Source organism: Argentina silus, assembly GCF_951799395.1.
Source record: "Argentina silus genome assembly, chromosome: 9".
Classification (NCBI taxonomy): domain Eukaryota; kingdom Metazoa; phylum Chordata; class Actinopteri; order Argentiniformes; family Argentinidae; genus Argentina; species Argentina silus.
This window is the reverse complement of record NC_139663.1, coordinates 21,520,760-21,536,087: the sequence shown is the minus strand read 5'-3', so window position 1 is coordinate 21,536,087 and position 15,328 is coordinate 21,520,760. Positions and strand designations below refer to the sequence as shown.

The 15,328-nt window shown below is 49.5% G+C and overlaps 1 protein-coding gene across 2 annotated transcripts; it reads right to left on the bottom strand.

Annotated features, from left to right (window-relative positions):
* Positions 1–6,325: 6,325 nt before the first annotated feature.
* Positions 6,326–14,197, bottom strand: LOC310810304 (uncharacterized protein). Of its 2 annotated transcripts, XM_083678001.1 has the most exons (9): positions 12,251–14,197; positions 10,958–11,022; positions 10,608–10,712; positions 9,384–9,526; positions 9,004–9,172; positions 8,721–8,849; positions 8,343–8,478; positions 7,992–8,134; positions 6,326–7,553 (listed from the first exon to the last, which is right to left on the bottom strand). In XM_083678001.1, the coding sequence occupies exons 1-8, from the start codon at positions 13,963–13,965 to the stop codon at positions 8,014–8,016; spliced, it is 2,583 nt and encodes an 860-aa protein (XP_083534127.1). In that variant the 5' UTR covers positions 13,966–14,197; the 3' UTR covers positions 6,326–7,553; positions 7,992–8,013. The 2 variants fall into 2 exon arrangements, with proteins under 2 accessions (XP_083534127.1, XP_083534128.1); XM_083678002.1 differs by lacking the exon at positions 10,608–10,712.
* Between the last annotated feature and the right edge of the window lie 1,131 nt (positions 14,198–15,328).

Genomic DNA, 15,328 nt, shown 5'->3' with positions numbered 1-15,328 from the left:
TGTGGTGACAACAAATGTTGAACCTTTTTTTTCAGTCCCTTAAAGTTTCTCCTTGCACATAATAATACTTTCAAGGTAAGGAACCGTCTGACTATAAGTTGAGAAAGATTGAATTAACCCTTTAAGGCTCTTAATGTTGAGTCTGACCAAATCTGACGAGTATATGCAGTCCCTCCTAAAGACCTCTTCACCCCCACTACCCCCCCTGTACTAACCCTAACCCCAACCCTTGAGACCTCTTCACCCCCACTACCACCCTGTACAAGTTCTCTCCTGTTATAAAAAATTAAATTAAAAAAAAGGCTTCTGGCATTACGACTGCCAATGGCCCCTGGTGTGAGCATTGATTACTTTGTCTTATTATGACTGTTGGATAGATGATTCACTTACTTAAACAAATGTATTTGTTGTAAGTCGCTTTGGATAAAGGCGTCTGCTAAATGCCATAAATATAAATGTAAATGTAAATGTAAATGTAAATGTAAATGCGTGCCTGCTTGCGTCTGGAGTATATGTTAATCAAAGGGAATCTCTCCTCCAATGGACACAAAAACAGAGACCTTCACCTTGAGCATATCCAGGTAGCGCTGGGTCTGGGCCTGGGTCTGGGCCTGGGCCTGGGCCTGGGTCTGGGTCTGGGTCTGGGTCTGGGTCTGGGTCTGGGCCTGGGCCTGGGCCTGGGCCTGGGCCTGGGCCTGGGCCTGGGCCTGAGCCTGGGCCTGGGCCTGGGCCTGGGCCTGGGCCTGGGCCTGAGCCTGAGCCTGGGCCTGGGCCTGGGCCTGGGCCTGCCTTTGGCCGGCTGGCAGGACGACCTGGAGGAGGGAGTGGAGCTCCCCAAACACCCCACCAGACACCTGGTGAAACAAGAGGAGAGTCCTGTAGTCATCCAGCTGTGGTAGGTATGCCTCATCCAGGTATGCCTCATCCAGGTATGCCTCATCCAGGTATGCCTCATCCAGGTATGCCACGCTGTGATCCTAGCATCTTTACTGTACAGAATGCACAGTTCATGCCATTGCCATGTAATGCTAAGTGCTAAGAGTGGGTTCTATCGGATGATAGATCGGACTTGTGGAATAAACCTCAGATTCTTGACTGTGTATCTGGTTTGACTCCTTTGTTCTGAGACGCTCAGCACCAGCCCTAGGCTGCCAATCAGAACTACGTAGAACATTCAGAACTACGTAGAACATTCAGAACTAGAGTGAACATTCAGAACTAGAATGAACATTCAGAACTAGAATGAACATTCAGAATTAGAATGAACATTCAGAACTAGAATGAACATTCAGAACTAGAATGAACATTCAGAACTAGAATGAACATTCAGAATTAGAATGAACATTCAGAACTAGAATGAACATTCAGAACTAGAATGAACATTCAGAACTAACTGGAACATTCAGAACTAGAGTGAACATTCAGAACTAGAACTAACATTCAGAACTAACTAGAACATTCAGAACTAACTAGAACGTTCCAAACTAGAATGAACATTCAGAACTAGTTGAGAAAGAGTAAGGACAGGTGTAACAGTACAGCAAAGGTGATCATCCAGGTCATGTTGGTGGTCAACTACATTGCTTTCATCACGTTTCACCACGTTGCCCATGAACAGAATTGCTTGTCTAACAAGTGATATACAACATTTCCCCTGGGTTACAACATTTCCCCTGGGTTACAACATTTCCCGTGGGTTACAACATTTCCCCTGGGTTACAACATTTCCTCTGGGATACAACATTTCCCCTGGGTTACAAGGCACACCCCCCCACCCCCCCTTTTCACCCCCTTCACAACATTTTAGGCAGCATCCCCTCACAAAATATACTTCCTCTGTCCCTAAATAAACACCCCCCCCCCTTGTCCCCAGAGAAAGTGCTGCTGTTAAACAAGCAATTCTGGTGACTTTTGAAGGGAGAATGACATAGTGGCTAAAGTGAGTGAAGAGGATGAAATGATTCGGGTGAATGACACAAGGCCTACAGGTGATTTACCTGAGTGCACCCGTCTGGACCCGGTAAACAGTTCTGATCACAAGAGCGGTGCATATACACTCACTGAACAGCTTCAATTTTCGTGGCATTAATTTCACAAAATGTTGGAAACATTCCTTTGAGATTCTGGTCCCTGATGACATGATTGCATCACGCCATTCCTGCAGATTTTTCAGGTGCACTTTCAAGCTGTGAATCTCCCGTTCTACCACATCCCAAAGGTGTTCTATTGGATTCAGATCCGGTGACTGGGAAGGCCACTGAAGAACACTGAACTCATTATCATGTTCATGAAACCAGTTTGAGATGACTTTTGCTTTGTGACATGGTGCATTATCATGATGGAAGTAGATTGTGGCCATGAAGGGATGCACATGGTGTTCCTAATAAAGTGTTTGGTGAGTGTATTTGTTAGTATATCAATCCCAACTCATCCTGTGCTGCAATCTAGCAGGCGTGTGTGTGTGTGTGTGTGTGTGTGTGTGTGTGTGTGTAACCTTTCCTATATGGAACAACATTTACATATTCACCGATGCAAAAATACACTGTCATGTGATGTGTAATTGACCCTGGCCATATGAACCATACCTGCCTGAGACGTAAGTGTAGGACACCTGTTGGGACACCTTCAGTTCACCTGCCACTCCCTGCCTGCTGTGTTGAGGCTGCATGAAAAGGTGAGATACCATCTCTGTTCAAGGTCTGTCTCTGATAACATCTATTATGACCTATGATCTATCATCTATAATATTACTATGTCTACATTGTGATATCTCTAAAAATACTATGTGTATATGTTAAATGTGCTAAACATAAATGTGGTTCGCAATGCGTTTGGGATTTCCTTTCAAACCCTTTTCAAGAAGTAGCTTAGAAAACTGTAAGTTGTGTTGTGTTGTGTTGTGTGTGGATTGTGGATTGAAAAAAAAGCCTTTAATCCATTTTAAATTGAGTCTATAACACAAAAGTGAAGGGGTCTGAATACTTTACGAAGCTGTTGTATATATAATAATATATGGATATAATGTCTGTAAAACAGTGAAATGCAAAGGGCCTCTGTGATGGCAGAGTGGTTGAGACTTGAAATCCAATGTGGTCTCCCTGTGCTGCAGTTGCAGATTGTTGAGCTGCACTTGCAGAATGATTAAGGGGTTTGTGAATGGTGGAAATGGTGTAAAACCAAATGTGTTTCCCAATGCCTTTGGGATTTCCTTTTACCCAACTTTTTTCCTGTAAGACCTTTCACATTTCAAGAAGTAATTGGTAAAGCAAATCAGACAAATCTAAGAAAGACCATTTTGCAGAGGCAGGCTCAATATATCATTACATACAACCTGAAATCTGACAAAGCTGTTGATCAGCAGCTTTTGACAGACAGGTGTTCATTTGACTAGGGCGTGGACAGGTGTATGCACATTTCCATAATGATGCTGTAGTCTTTCATCTGTCACGGTCCCCGACCAGTCTCTAAACATCCAGAGTGTCTCCTGAATATTCTAGAACTATGTAGAGAAGACATTGGAAGGTTACTTTACATTCTAGTAGGAGGCACTCAAGTGGCACGAAGGCGCATACCGTATCATTGCAAGGTCCCTGGTTCGATTCCAGCCATCGACATATCCTGCATGTCATCCCTCCTCTCTCTCACCCATCCTTCCTGTCAATCTCTACTATCTCTATCCCAATAAAGCAGAAATGCCCTAAAAACATATTAAAGAAAAATATGTACTATAGTGTGACAATTTTGCTCTTATTAATATGAAGACATGCGTTCTCTAGGTATGCCTAGGCTTTAGCTCAGCAGGCTACGGTAAGTCTTACATGTGGGAGACCCTGGCCGGTCCCACACACAAACATTTCATGGAATTGAACGATAAGGCCAATGCAGGCTGTGGAGAGAGAAGTGGGATCAATAAATCATTCTGTCAATGCCGCAAAGAAACTTTACTACAAAATATAATCATTCTTTCATTCAAAACACTTATTTTCAGTTTAAAATCTGTGGAGGCTGTATAGATAGAGGGAGTCTTAGGAACTTTATTCCCGACACCAGGGATATGATTGAGAAAAAGCAAATATGCAATGTTCTATGAGAGTACCATGTATGTCAACATATTATATACAACATAGCTCTGACATCATTTTTTTTAATTACATGAACAAATAATAATAATAAAAGTTGCCAACAAAAAAACAACAGCATTTTATGACATCACTGACTCCTCCTTCTTGGTCTTTCCGCAGACTGAGCTATGGCTGCAGCCTGGACCAACCTGACCAATGAGGATAACACCACTCTCCATCCCCCAGTGGACAACACCTCCATGACCTCCCCCTCCCCCTCCCACAAGCTCACCATAGCCCAGATGTGGTTGACCGGGTGTGGGGACAGACAGGAGGGGTACTGGGTCCTGTCTGCTACCCTGGTTCTGGAGTTCCTGCTGGGTCTCCCCACCAACACCTGGGTGCTGGGGCTGATCCTGGGGGGGGCATGGAGGGCCAGGGGGGTTGCTATCCCCCCCTCAGAGATCCTCAGCCTCAACCTGGCATGTATGGAGCTGCTGTGTGTCCCTATCGTCAGCGTCCTCTTCAACCTGAACCAGTTTGTGTGGCGTAGCTACGATGTGTTCATTGGAATGGCATTCTTCTTTGGCTTCGTCTTCATCGGCAGGCCCCTGATGCTGTGTCTGGTGTGTGTGGAGAGATACCTGGCTGTGGTGCATCCCATCACCTACCTCAGGTACGCTACCTTCACCTGGAACAGTTTACTGTGCACCACCATGACCTGTCTGTTGTCACCTCGTCCTCCTACAGCACGGCATGGGTCCTGAGTAACACTGTCCCCTGTAGTTGCCTGAGCTCTTCCACAAGTTTTTATTAGTTTATTTATTTATTTATCTTTAAATTACTTATCTTCAATTTTATCTTTTTGTATTTTTTTTTTTTTTTTGTGTTCTTGAGTCTGAGAAAGGTGCTTTGAAATTGAATGTATTATTATTATTATTATTATTATTATTATTATTATTCCTTCTCCATGTTGTCCTATGATCTGTCTCTTCCTTCCCTCCGTCGTTGCAGGTACAGGGCTCCCAGGTATAAGCTGCAGGGTCTGGGCGTGGTCTGGCTGCTGACCCTCACGGTGTCATTCTGTCTGATCTACTTCCGGTCCTTGATTTGCCTATCAGCCATGCTTGTTTCTCTGCTGGCCGTGGACTCCTACTGCAGTCTGTCCATCCTCAGGGTCCTGAGGCGCCCGCCACCCGGGGACGGAGAGAGGGAGATGAGGAGGGAGGGAGAGGGGGATAGGAGGAGGGAGGGAGGGGGGGATAGGAGGAGAGAGGGAGAGGGGGGGGGAATGAACCAGACCAAAAGGAGAGCGTTCATCACAGTAGTGTTCATCCAGATCATGCTGGTGGTCTGTTACACCCCCATCATCGCTGTTGTTGCAGTGAAAGATAAGATGTTGGGCAAGGTGGTTTTCTGTGACCTGTTTCCCATAGCATTGTCCTTCGTGTTTTTCGGGAACTTCATTCAGCCCCTCCTCTTCCTGTCCAGGGCAGGCAAGCTATCATGCAGACAAGCATGAGATGGACTCCATTCAACTTATTGAGTGACTTGTTGATGACATTTCTGCATTTGAGCTCATTTTAAGAGTGTCAGAGCAAAGGGGTCTGAATACTTATGTAAATGAGATATTTCTGTATTTAAATTTTAATACATTTCACTTTGAAATTATGGGGTGTTGTGTGTGGATTGATGGCAAAAGAAAAGCATTTAATCCATTTTAAATTGAGTCTATAACACAAAAGTGAAGGGGTCTGAATACTTTATGAAGCTGTTGTATATATAATAATATATGGATATAATGTCTGTATATACAGATAATCCAATCTTGTCATTGGAGATGATCGGAGGAGAACAATCCACACTTTTTTCTTCTTTTTTTTAATGATTTCTGACTTCACTCTTCAATCGCCCTTAAACCCAGCTTGACATGTCCATGACAGTCTTACTATTATCAATTGTTATTATTATTAATTGTCCTACTATTGACACTCTTACTATTGATTGTATTGTTATTACACTGATATGTTGTTCCTATCATTGTATTGGCTGTTGAGAAGTAGCTCAGTAAAAGCATTTCATTGGACCATTTACTGCTGTATCCTGGGCATATGACAAATAAACTTTGATTTGATTGGTCCTTCAGCAAGAGATGGAGTTGTGTTGCCCCCTGGTGACTAGCTATGTCGTCGTCCCCCCAACAGTACACTACAGAACATAAGACAGTTGTCTCATTTCTTTAATTCCATCAACAGTTTTATTATTATTTGTTCTGGTAACACATCTGCCCAATGACTTGCAAGAGCTCCAGAGAGAGAGAGACATATCAGCTAATGATGTTACATCTCAGCTATTAACTCTGGTGTGTACACGTACACACACACGTACACACACGTACGTACACACACGTACGTACACACACACACACACACACACACACACACACACACACACACACACACACACACACACACACACACACACACTCTCTGCACTGTAAATGCATGACTTCAGAAGGTTAGTACCATTGATAGACCTCTCTTCTGTTCTAAGGTACCATACATATCGACCTCTGCTCTGTCCTCTAAGGTTAGTACCATTGATAGACCTCTCTTCTGTTCTAAGGTACCATACATATCGACCTCTGCTCTGTCCTCTAAGGTTAGTACCATTGATAGACCTCTCTTCTGTTCTAAGGTACCATACATATCGACCTCTGCTCTGTCCTCTAAGGTTAGTACAGTCTCTCCGTCTTGGTTGACATACAGTAGTGGTCAATGTCTTTATGCTCCAGACCATCTCACAGTACAAAATAAGCTTCCAGTGCATCAAGTCCCAAACTCCGGTTTGGCTCCTTCTCCTGCTCCTTCTCCTGCTCCTGCTCCTGCTCCTGCTCCTGCTCCTTCTCCTTCTCCTTCTCCCTCAAGCTAGCAGACCAGGGTCCAATACGTCTAAATACTTTCAAATACTTGAGCTGCCCTTGGTTTAGTTCGCCTGATGCAATCACACCAATGGAAAGGTCCCAGACGGTCTGAACTCTGAGCAGATCAATCAAGCACAGTTCAAGTATTTGACATAACAACAAGTGTCTGTGAGCTATCAGCCGTAAGCTCCGGGTGCTCCACAGCTTCACTGTCCCCCGCCGCAGACGATGTCTCCAGTGTTGACATTTTCTCAATGTTGCAGTAACATCCGGTCTTAGCTGGGGGGGAGGGGGGGGGGGGGGGGGGGGGGTGGCTAGTCAGCCCGAGTTATCGATTGGTCAGCGACCAACGGAACATCCCCTGCCCTTCCTCTGCTCTCCCAGGGCCAATCAGAACAAGGAGGGCGGATCATCTGAAACCCCGCCAAAAGCCGCCCGGATACCGAGCCAAAACCGAAAGCCCTGATTGGTTGCAGTCTGTCACAGAAGCGTCTGAGTGAGACTGTCAACCAATCACAGTGAGCGCCAGTCCTCAGGTGAGCGGTCCACGTATATATTAAAAAAAAACCCTGAAAACAACAAATGACACGGAGGTTAACTCAATAACTGCCAAAGCATTCCGGAACACTCACCACCTAGAGGGCCGAGTGTTCTATGTGGTGTTTACCTAGCAACAACACATTGATTGGCTACAAAATGAAGCATCATCACTTATGCATTTTTGGTGAAGTAAAGTCAACCTAGGCGCTCTAGAACGTTGACGATAAGGGCGGCTTCATTCACCCTCAGCACTGAATGAGTTAAACACACAGAATACACAGCAATCTAATGGACGGCCATGCTGGCCCCAGCCATGGCCTTTGGTAGAGATGGGCTAACTCGGGTAGGAGACAGAGAATGAACTGAGCTCTTCCAAAAGGAGATCAAAACCTTCAGAAGCATTTTTACATTTTATATTTAAATCGTAACCGATGAGCGTAACCAATCTCGAAATGTCCGTCACTCACTTCATCCAATGATATTCCAGCGCTACGTCTGAGACTCCACCCCTGGCTGAGCGGCAGTGTCCCGCCCCGTCTCCTTGATTGACAGGTACATCTCCTCCTCGGGGTCGTAGTAGTAGAACTTCCTCAGGTAGACGATGAGAGGCCTGGGGGAGGAGGAGAGCATTACACACTGTGTCTAGTTCTATATGCTGTATTTCTATGCTCCATACGTGGACAGTTCTATGTGCTGTATGTCTAGGTTACATACATGGGCAGCTCTGTGTGTTGTATTTATAGGTTACGTACGTGGGCAGCTCTGTGTGTTGTATTTCTACGTACGTGGGCAGCTCTGTGTGTTGTATTTCTACGTACGTGGGCAGCGGGAGCTCCTGGATGTGGTCGATGCGGACCATCTGGCGGATGCAGAAGCGACAGAGATGCTGCAGGGACTTAACACTGCTGAAACGAGACACTGGGTACAGGAGCTGCACTGGGGTAGGGGGAAGACCTGGGGGAGGGGGGGAGGGAGGGAGGGAGAGAGAGACGGGGGGGGGGGGGAGAGGGAGAGGGCGAGAGAGACGGGGGGGGAGAGGAGAGAGAGAGAGAGAGAGAGAGAGAGAGAGAGAGAGAGACGGGGGGGAGAGGGAGAGAGACAGACAATTATATATTTTTTGTATCAAAACAAACACCCTGATTGGTGGGTTAGTTTAGTAGCTCTCCTGTCCTACTCCCTGATTGGTGGGTTCTTACCAGGGACTCGCGACCGCAGGAAGTAAAGGAATTTGCCGTTCTTGGAGTGCATGATGGCACGCTCGATGAACTCCACCACCGAGTGGCAGCGGTCCTCAAACTTGGGGTGACACCACAGACTGAAGGTTCCTGTCAGGCCAGAGGAAGACACAAGTCAGGGGGAGGCAGGAAGACACTACTCTAAACCTGTGTGTGTGTGTGTGTGTGTCTAACTGTGTGTCAACTGCGAGTGTGAGTGCGTGCGTATCTACTGTGTGTGTGTGTGTGTGTGTGTGAGACTCACCTCTGTAGTGCTCCATGCGTGTGTGGTGGGTGACCCCCTGCGAGCGGAAGCTGAGGCTGAGGATGTAGCGGGGGTCAGAGCTGTCCCTCACCAGGAACGACCCGTCAGGCTTCCCCTTCAGCTTCATCTCCGCATCCTCCCAGTTCATAGGACCCCAGTACCAGCCACACTGGGGGGAGACATCACACACACACACACACACCATTTTAAGTTGTTGCCCACAAACTGTGTTTGTGTGTGTGTGTGCGTCTCTGTGTGTGTGTGCGTGCGTCTGTGTGTATGTGTGTGTGTATGTGTGTGTCTCTGTGTGGGTGCGTGTCTCTCTGTGTGTGTCTTTGTATGTTTGTGTGTGCATGTGCGTCGGTGTGTGTGTGTGCTACCTTCTCCAGTTCTCTCAGGCTAGTAGCGAAGCTGCTGGCGTCGGGGCGACTCAGAGGGCACAGCAGAGGGCGCTGTTCCCTGGCTGGGGTCTGTCCGTCCGGCTGCAGGGGCACAGGCCGAGGGAGGCCCCGCAGGAACGTATCTGAAACACACACACAGTTAAGAGTCACACACACACACACACACAACTAGAGGAAGAACAGAGATAATTGAGAAACAGAGAAACAGTTGTCAGTTGACAGACCCACAGTGTCTGAGAGCGACGTAGAACTAAACCACAACTATCTCTCTCTCTCTCTCTCTCTTCTGCTATTCTGACCGTGTGCCGTCGCAGAAATCACAAGACCAACGCATCTGAAACCGCAGAGAGACGATGACTCACCGCTCCAACCAACAATAAACACAGAGCGAAGACTGTCCTCAGATTCACCCGGGCTTAGACACGCCTGGTGGGCCACCTGTCCCTTCCTCTTACCCAGGGGAGGTAGACACCCTTCTGCCTGCCTGAGCTGGGTGGACACAGCGGCACACGGGCCCAGCCAGGGGAGGTAGACATCGGAGGACGGGCTCATTGTGATGCACGGAAGGAACGGAATGTTTGACACGCGTGCTTGATACCGTTCCTCATTCCGTTTCATGCATTACGACGGGCCCGTCCTCCGATGTCGACCTCCAGCAGCCTCCCCGGTATTGGATACTGTGATGGTTCCTGACTGTTGAGAATGGGAGGATGGAGAACGTGACCAGCGGCCTCCTGCGGTGAGACACGTCAAGTCACGAACAGGACAGATAGAATCAGGACAGCAAGTGAACACAGCCAGAACCGTTTAGCTGTCCCTCCATTGCTACACATGTACCGTTGTATCTTATTGTGGGGACATGTATAAATATAGGTATAAACAGGAGCAGGAGATTGTTATTGTAAATATCAACAATGGTTTCTGTCTGCCAATCTGACACTAAGAAACTTTAAACCTTTGAACTTGAGTGGAGTCACTGCCACATGCATTCATTCTTGGCAGCCATGTCGGACCCAGGAGAGGGGTGTGTGTGTGTGTGTGTGTGTGTGTAAAATAAAAAGAGAAGATGAAAAGGAGATGTGTGACAGGAGAAGGAGGAAGGGCAGGACAGAGACAGCAGAGTTGTGTGTGGTTTGACAGAGCAAGAGAGGGGGGAAAAAAAAGAAGAAAAAAAGGGAAGCATCGAGAGAAAGAAGAAAGTACCCAGGAGACTAAGGCTTCGTCTGGGCGGAGGAGGGGGTGTCGGGGGGTGCAGAGAGTTGGCCCCTCGGCGGGAAATATCCACATCTACCAAGGACACAGTCTCACCTGGAGGACAGAGAGACCAGGGAGGGAAGAGGAGAAAACAGAGAGAAAGAAAGAGGGAGAGAGAGAGAGAGAGAGAGAGAGAGCATTAGAAACAGAGAGGAAAACAGAAGAGAAAGATATTCTATGAACTATAACACACAGAAATGTATGCAAGCTGCACACTCCATACACACACACACACACACACACACACACACACACACACACACACACACACACACACACACACACACACACACACTTACCAGTGAAGGCAGGGCTGAAGGGTACTGGAGAGAAGGCACTTTGGGGCCGGGAGAGCTGGAGCTTACTGTGGAGAGAGAGAGAGAGAGAGAAACAAGTTATATCAAACACAAGAGGAACTTTTCCTTAACAGTATATGTGAGCCTATAGTTCTGGAACATACCACATTCATCCTAAAGCTTCCTCTCAGGCTCTGACGCCAGGGGAGGCTGGTGGAGGTAGAAATCAGAGGACGATGCTCATTGTAATGCATGGAATGGAATAAGGAATGTCCTCCGATTTCCACCTCCCCTGGACCAGGAGACATGGTGGCCTAGTTCTCAAGGGTAGAAGACCAGCCTGGGGCTCACCAGCCAGCTCTCTGATCCACCCCTCCCCACCCCTCCCCAGTCTGCCAGCTAGTTAGCTCTGATCCACCTAGCCCCCAGCTACTTAACTCTGACCCCGCCCCCTCCCACCTGGTCTGCCAGCTAGTTAGCTCTGATCCACCTAGCCCCCAGCTACTTAACTCTGACCCCCCCCCCCCCCCCCCCCCCACCACCACACACACACACACACACCTGGTCTGCTAGCTAGTTAGCTCCATAGGGGCACAGACACGCGTTGTGCCCTGCCAGGGCCGTATTTTGCCAACGTAAACCAGCTCAACACATGTGCCTCAGTGGCAGGGCAGAGAACCAAAGCTGATTACAACTATTACCACACAAATACACTAACAAACTATTACACACACAAACTACTACCACACAAATACACTAAAAAACGATTACACACACACACAAACTATTACCACGTCTCTCTGGGCACAGACAACGTGGCTGTCTGCTGCAGGGAGAGGACAAGGAGCATACTACAGGGCATTACTGGGGCAGGACAGAGTATTACGGGGGAGGGAGAGAGGGAGGGAGAGTTCTCCAGCCTCTGAAGAGCTCCTAGGAGACTAGGTCAGAACCATACATCTACATACATTCCAGAACCATACATCTACATACATTCCAGAACCATACATACGCAGACCCATGTATACAGTGGGTGTTTGATACATGTGTTTGACACCATTCCTCATTTCGTTACATGCATTACAATGAGCCCATCCTCCGATTTCTACCTCCACCAGCCTCCCCTGGTGTACTGTAACTATTGAATACATGGTTCCATGTAAGTAACCCACCATCTCTACTAGTGCATCTCAACTCACCCCCCCCCCCTTACATGCCCCCCCCCTTCACCTCACCTTACCCCCCATGCCACCGCCCTCACCTCACCCTACCTCCCCCCCCTCCCCCCAGTCTTACCTCCCTGCGTCCTGCTCGGTGCTGGAGGACCCCCACACGTCCATCAGACTGCCCCCAGAGGAGGTGGAGGAGGCCAGGGAGGGCCTCTTGTCCAGGAGGTGGCTGGAGCCACTGCTGCTCTTGGTCCTGAACAGCTTACTGAGCCGCACCTTCAGAGACCCTCCCTTCCTGGCCTTGACCCTGGTCGTCACCTTCTCCCCCTCCCCCACCCTGGCCCCCCCTCCCTCCACCACCAGGGGCGAGGCCGTGCGCCCCCCACCCCCCAGCACCACCCCTAGCTTGGGTGTGGTGGCCCTGCTCTGGGGCTGGGACTGGGAGGTGGAGGGGGGGTCCTGGGAGGGGTGAAACCCAGCCAAGGTGGGGGCGACGGGGGCTTCTGCCCCCTGCTGAGCCAGGGAGGTGGAGGTGGGGTCTGAGGCCAGCAGGGGAAGGGGGGAGGAGGAGGAGGAGGGAAGGAGTGAGGGTGCACCGCCGAGCTCGCCCTGCGGGGGGCGACACCCCTGGGAGTCACAGCAGGCTTCCCCCGCCAGCCTCTGCACCTGCCTCATCAGACCCGAGAGGGAACCGCTGGAGAATGCAGTCTCCGGGCCCCCCCCCATCCCCACCCCCACCCCCAGCCCCGCCCTCTCCTGCCCTGTGTCCCTCTCCCCGCCCTCCGTGTCCATCTCCCCGCCTTTAAACTCCTCCCCCGCCATGCCCAGCTCACCCACGTCCTCCGAGCCCAGTCCCTCCAGGACCAGCAGGGCGTCGCTGGTCTCACCCGGGCCCTCGCCCCCCCCAATGGAGCCCGCAGCCAAGAGGCTGTGGCAGGAGCAGCGTGGCGGGCCCCCCTCTCCCCCCACCACCACCACCCCCTCCTTCAGCAGCCTCTCTGATGCCTGACCCAGCTCCCCCAGCCTGCGGGCCAGGTTGAGCACCGGGTCATCCAGGTGGTGGTGGGGGGGGTGACTGGAGTTAGTCTCCCCCCCGGGCGAGCAGGCCTTTCTGGGGTCCAGGATGCCGAAGCGGAGGGTCTTGTCCAGGAGAGGAGGCCAGTCCATGGTGTCTGAGACCAGGCGGTGCCGGTGACACAGCCCTCCTCCGCCCCCCTCCACCCCTGGCTGCTCGTCTGACACCACCTTGGACAGCTTCATTACCGGGTGCCACTGGAGCCGCCGGTGCTGCGCCTCCACGCTACAGTTCGTGTCGCCGCCGCCGGTGATGACACAGATCGCACCAGAGTCCTGCCGCTCAGCCTCGCTCACCCGGAAGCCCGCGGGAGGCTGCTCCTCGCCGCATTCCAGAATCCCTTCGCTTGTCCGCAGGAGGTTCTGGAACACCATGAGCTGAGCCCGCGAGCCTCGGCCCGCGCCGTGCGGGAAGTCAAAGCGCTGTGCCACCGCGAAGTCGGCCGGTGGAGGCGCGTCGGGCGCCGAGGGTCGAGTCACAGTCACGCCGCCGTCAAGAGCTCCCGTCCCGCTGTCTAGCTGTGAACTATACCGCGGGGAGGGATCGCTCTGACGCGCCGGGCCTACGGTGGGGCTGTTCGGATCAAATTCAAACCCGTTGTTGTTGATATTGTTGCCATGATGACCCAAGACAGCTTTCCCGAATCCGGAAACCACTCCACCACCACCCGACATCAAATTATCCTCCTCGCCCAAGCGGTCATACTCGGCCGCAGAGACCAGTCGCATCAAGACAAAATCTGGAGACATATCTTGCGCGTTATTCATTATTACTCCTCAATTCTGTACAAGAGGCCGCTACCGCGTACCGTTCTCTGCGTTCTTACATAACGTTAATAAGGATACACAGCACGGCCGCGGGATGCAAACACATCATTCTACGCGCACGACAGCCATTTGAAGTTCCGTACCGCTCGCCGATAAATTCCAACGAATGTTACAGGCGAATAAACACAAACGCATCCGTTCAACACGCTCCGGTTAGTAACGCTGACGCCGATCCGCTCTCCGGAGACAACATGGATGTAACGGAGAGCTCGCGGGGCGGCTGCGCGGCGGCGACATCAATAATCTTCTTGTTCTGACTGATAAGGAAGGAGGCCCGCGCACAGCCGACGCTTCCTCCGCCTCTCTTAAACCCCACCCGCTCCAGCTCTCACTTCCGTTAATGCTCGCCTGCCAATCTCAGCTCTCTCTCTCTCTCTCTCTCTCTCTCTCAAATTCAAAGTTGCTTTATTGGCATGTAAATATTGTACACAGTATTTACAATACAAGACATAAATAAGAATGAAAATATATCCATGGTGTGTGTGTTGTCTTGGACAGTTTCTTTCTCTCTCTCTCTCTCTCTAGAATAAAACATAAGCCTACCTACCCCTTTAAGACTGAGATGTCAGTGTGGTTATTGTGATAGAATAGTCTTTGTAGTGGCCGACCTGGGGCTGTCATCCTTAGATGCACATCTCAGATTCAGTCTGTTTTCATCCTCAGACCGCTCGTTTGACAAGGGCCCTGCGCACACCCCTGCGCGCACACACACCCCTTACTCTCGCTACACGCCCCCATTCCACTGGAGGACAGAATGTTGCGCTGGATACTTGATATTGTTGATACATTGTGTCACGCCTTTCTCACGTTTAAGACATGGTTGGCTATTGAGCCACGGGTTCCTGTGATCCCACGAGCCTTGGGGTTAGTTCAATCTCCGTTAAATCGCAATGATTGCATATTATTCATCTGATGATTAATTGTCTTCTTGTTATTTTCTTTGTTGTTGTTTTGAAATGACAAGTGTGAAAAACACACGTTTATTTTAATGTGTCTTTGAGGTGCAATGACACTTAAGTAAATAAAAATCATTCATCTACACAGTACTACACTAATGGGGATCCTGATAAACAAATAAACACTTGTTATGAAGCGCACCTGTCTAATAGGACAAGTGAAATGGCAGGTTGACCATCGTTGTAGGCTTATCTGACAGTAGCCTATCATGTCAACATGCCGAAATGCTGTCAGGGAGTACAAATATAACCAACTCCTGCAGCTCTGCCTGGAGAACACCAGAGGGAGCCATACATTCCATACATAATACATCAGAGAATTCTATTTGTTGATTCCTGTTGAATTC

Bases quoted from the DNA above. Each gene is read 5' to 3' on its own strand.
- LOC310810304 (XM_083678001.1), bottom strand. From the start codon at position 13,965: ATGAATAACGCGCAAGATATGTCTCCAGATTTTGTCTTGATGCGACTG. The intron at 8,479-8,720 runs GTAAGAACCCAC...CCCCTCCCCCAG, and splicing joins CCTGCGGTCGCGAGTCCCTG to GTCTTCCCCCTACCCCAGTG. The intron at 8,135-8,342 runs GTACGTAGAAAT...CTCCTCCCCCAG, and splicing joins CAGGAGCTCCCGCTGCCCAC to GCCTCTCATCGTCTACCTGA.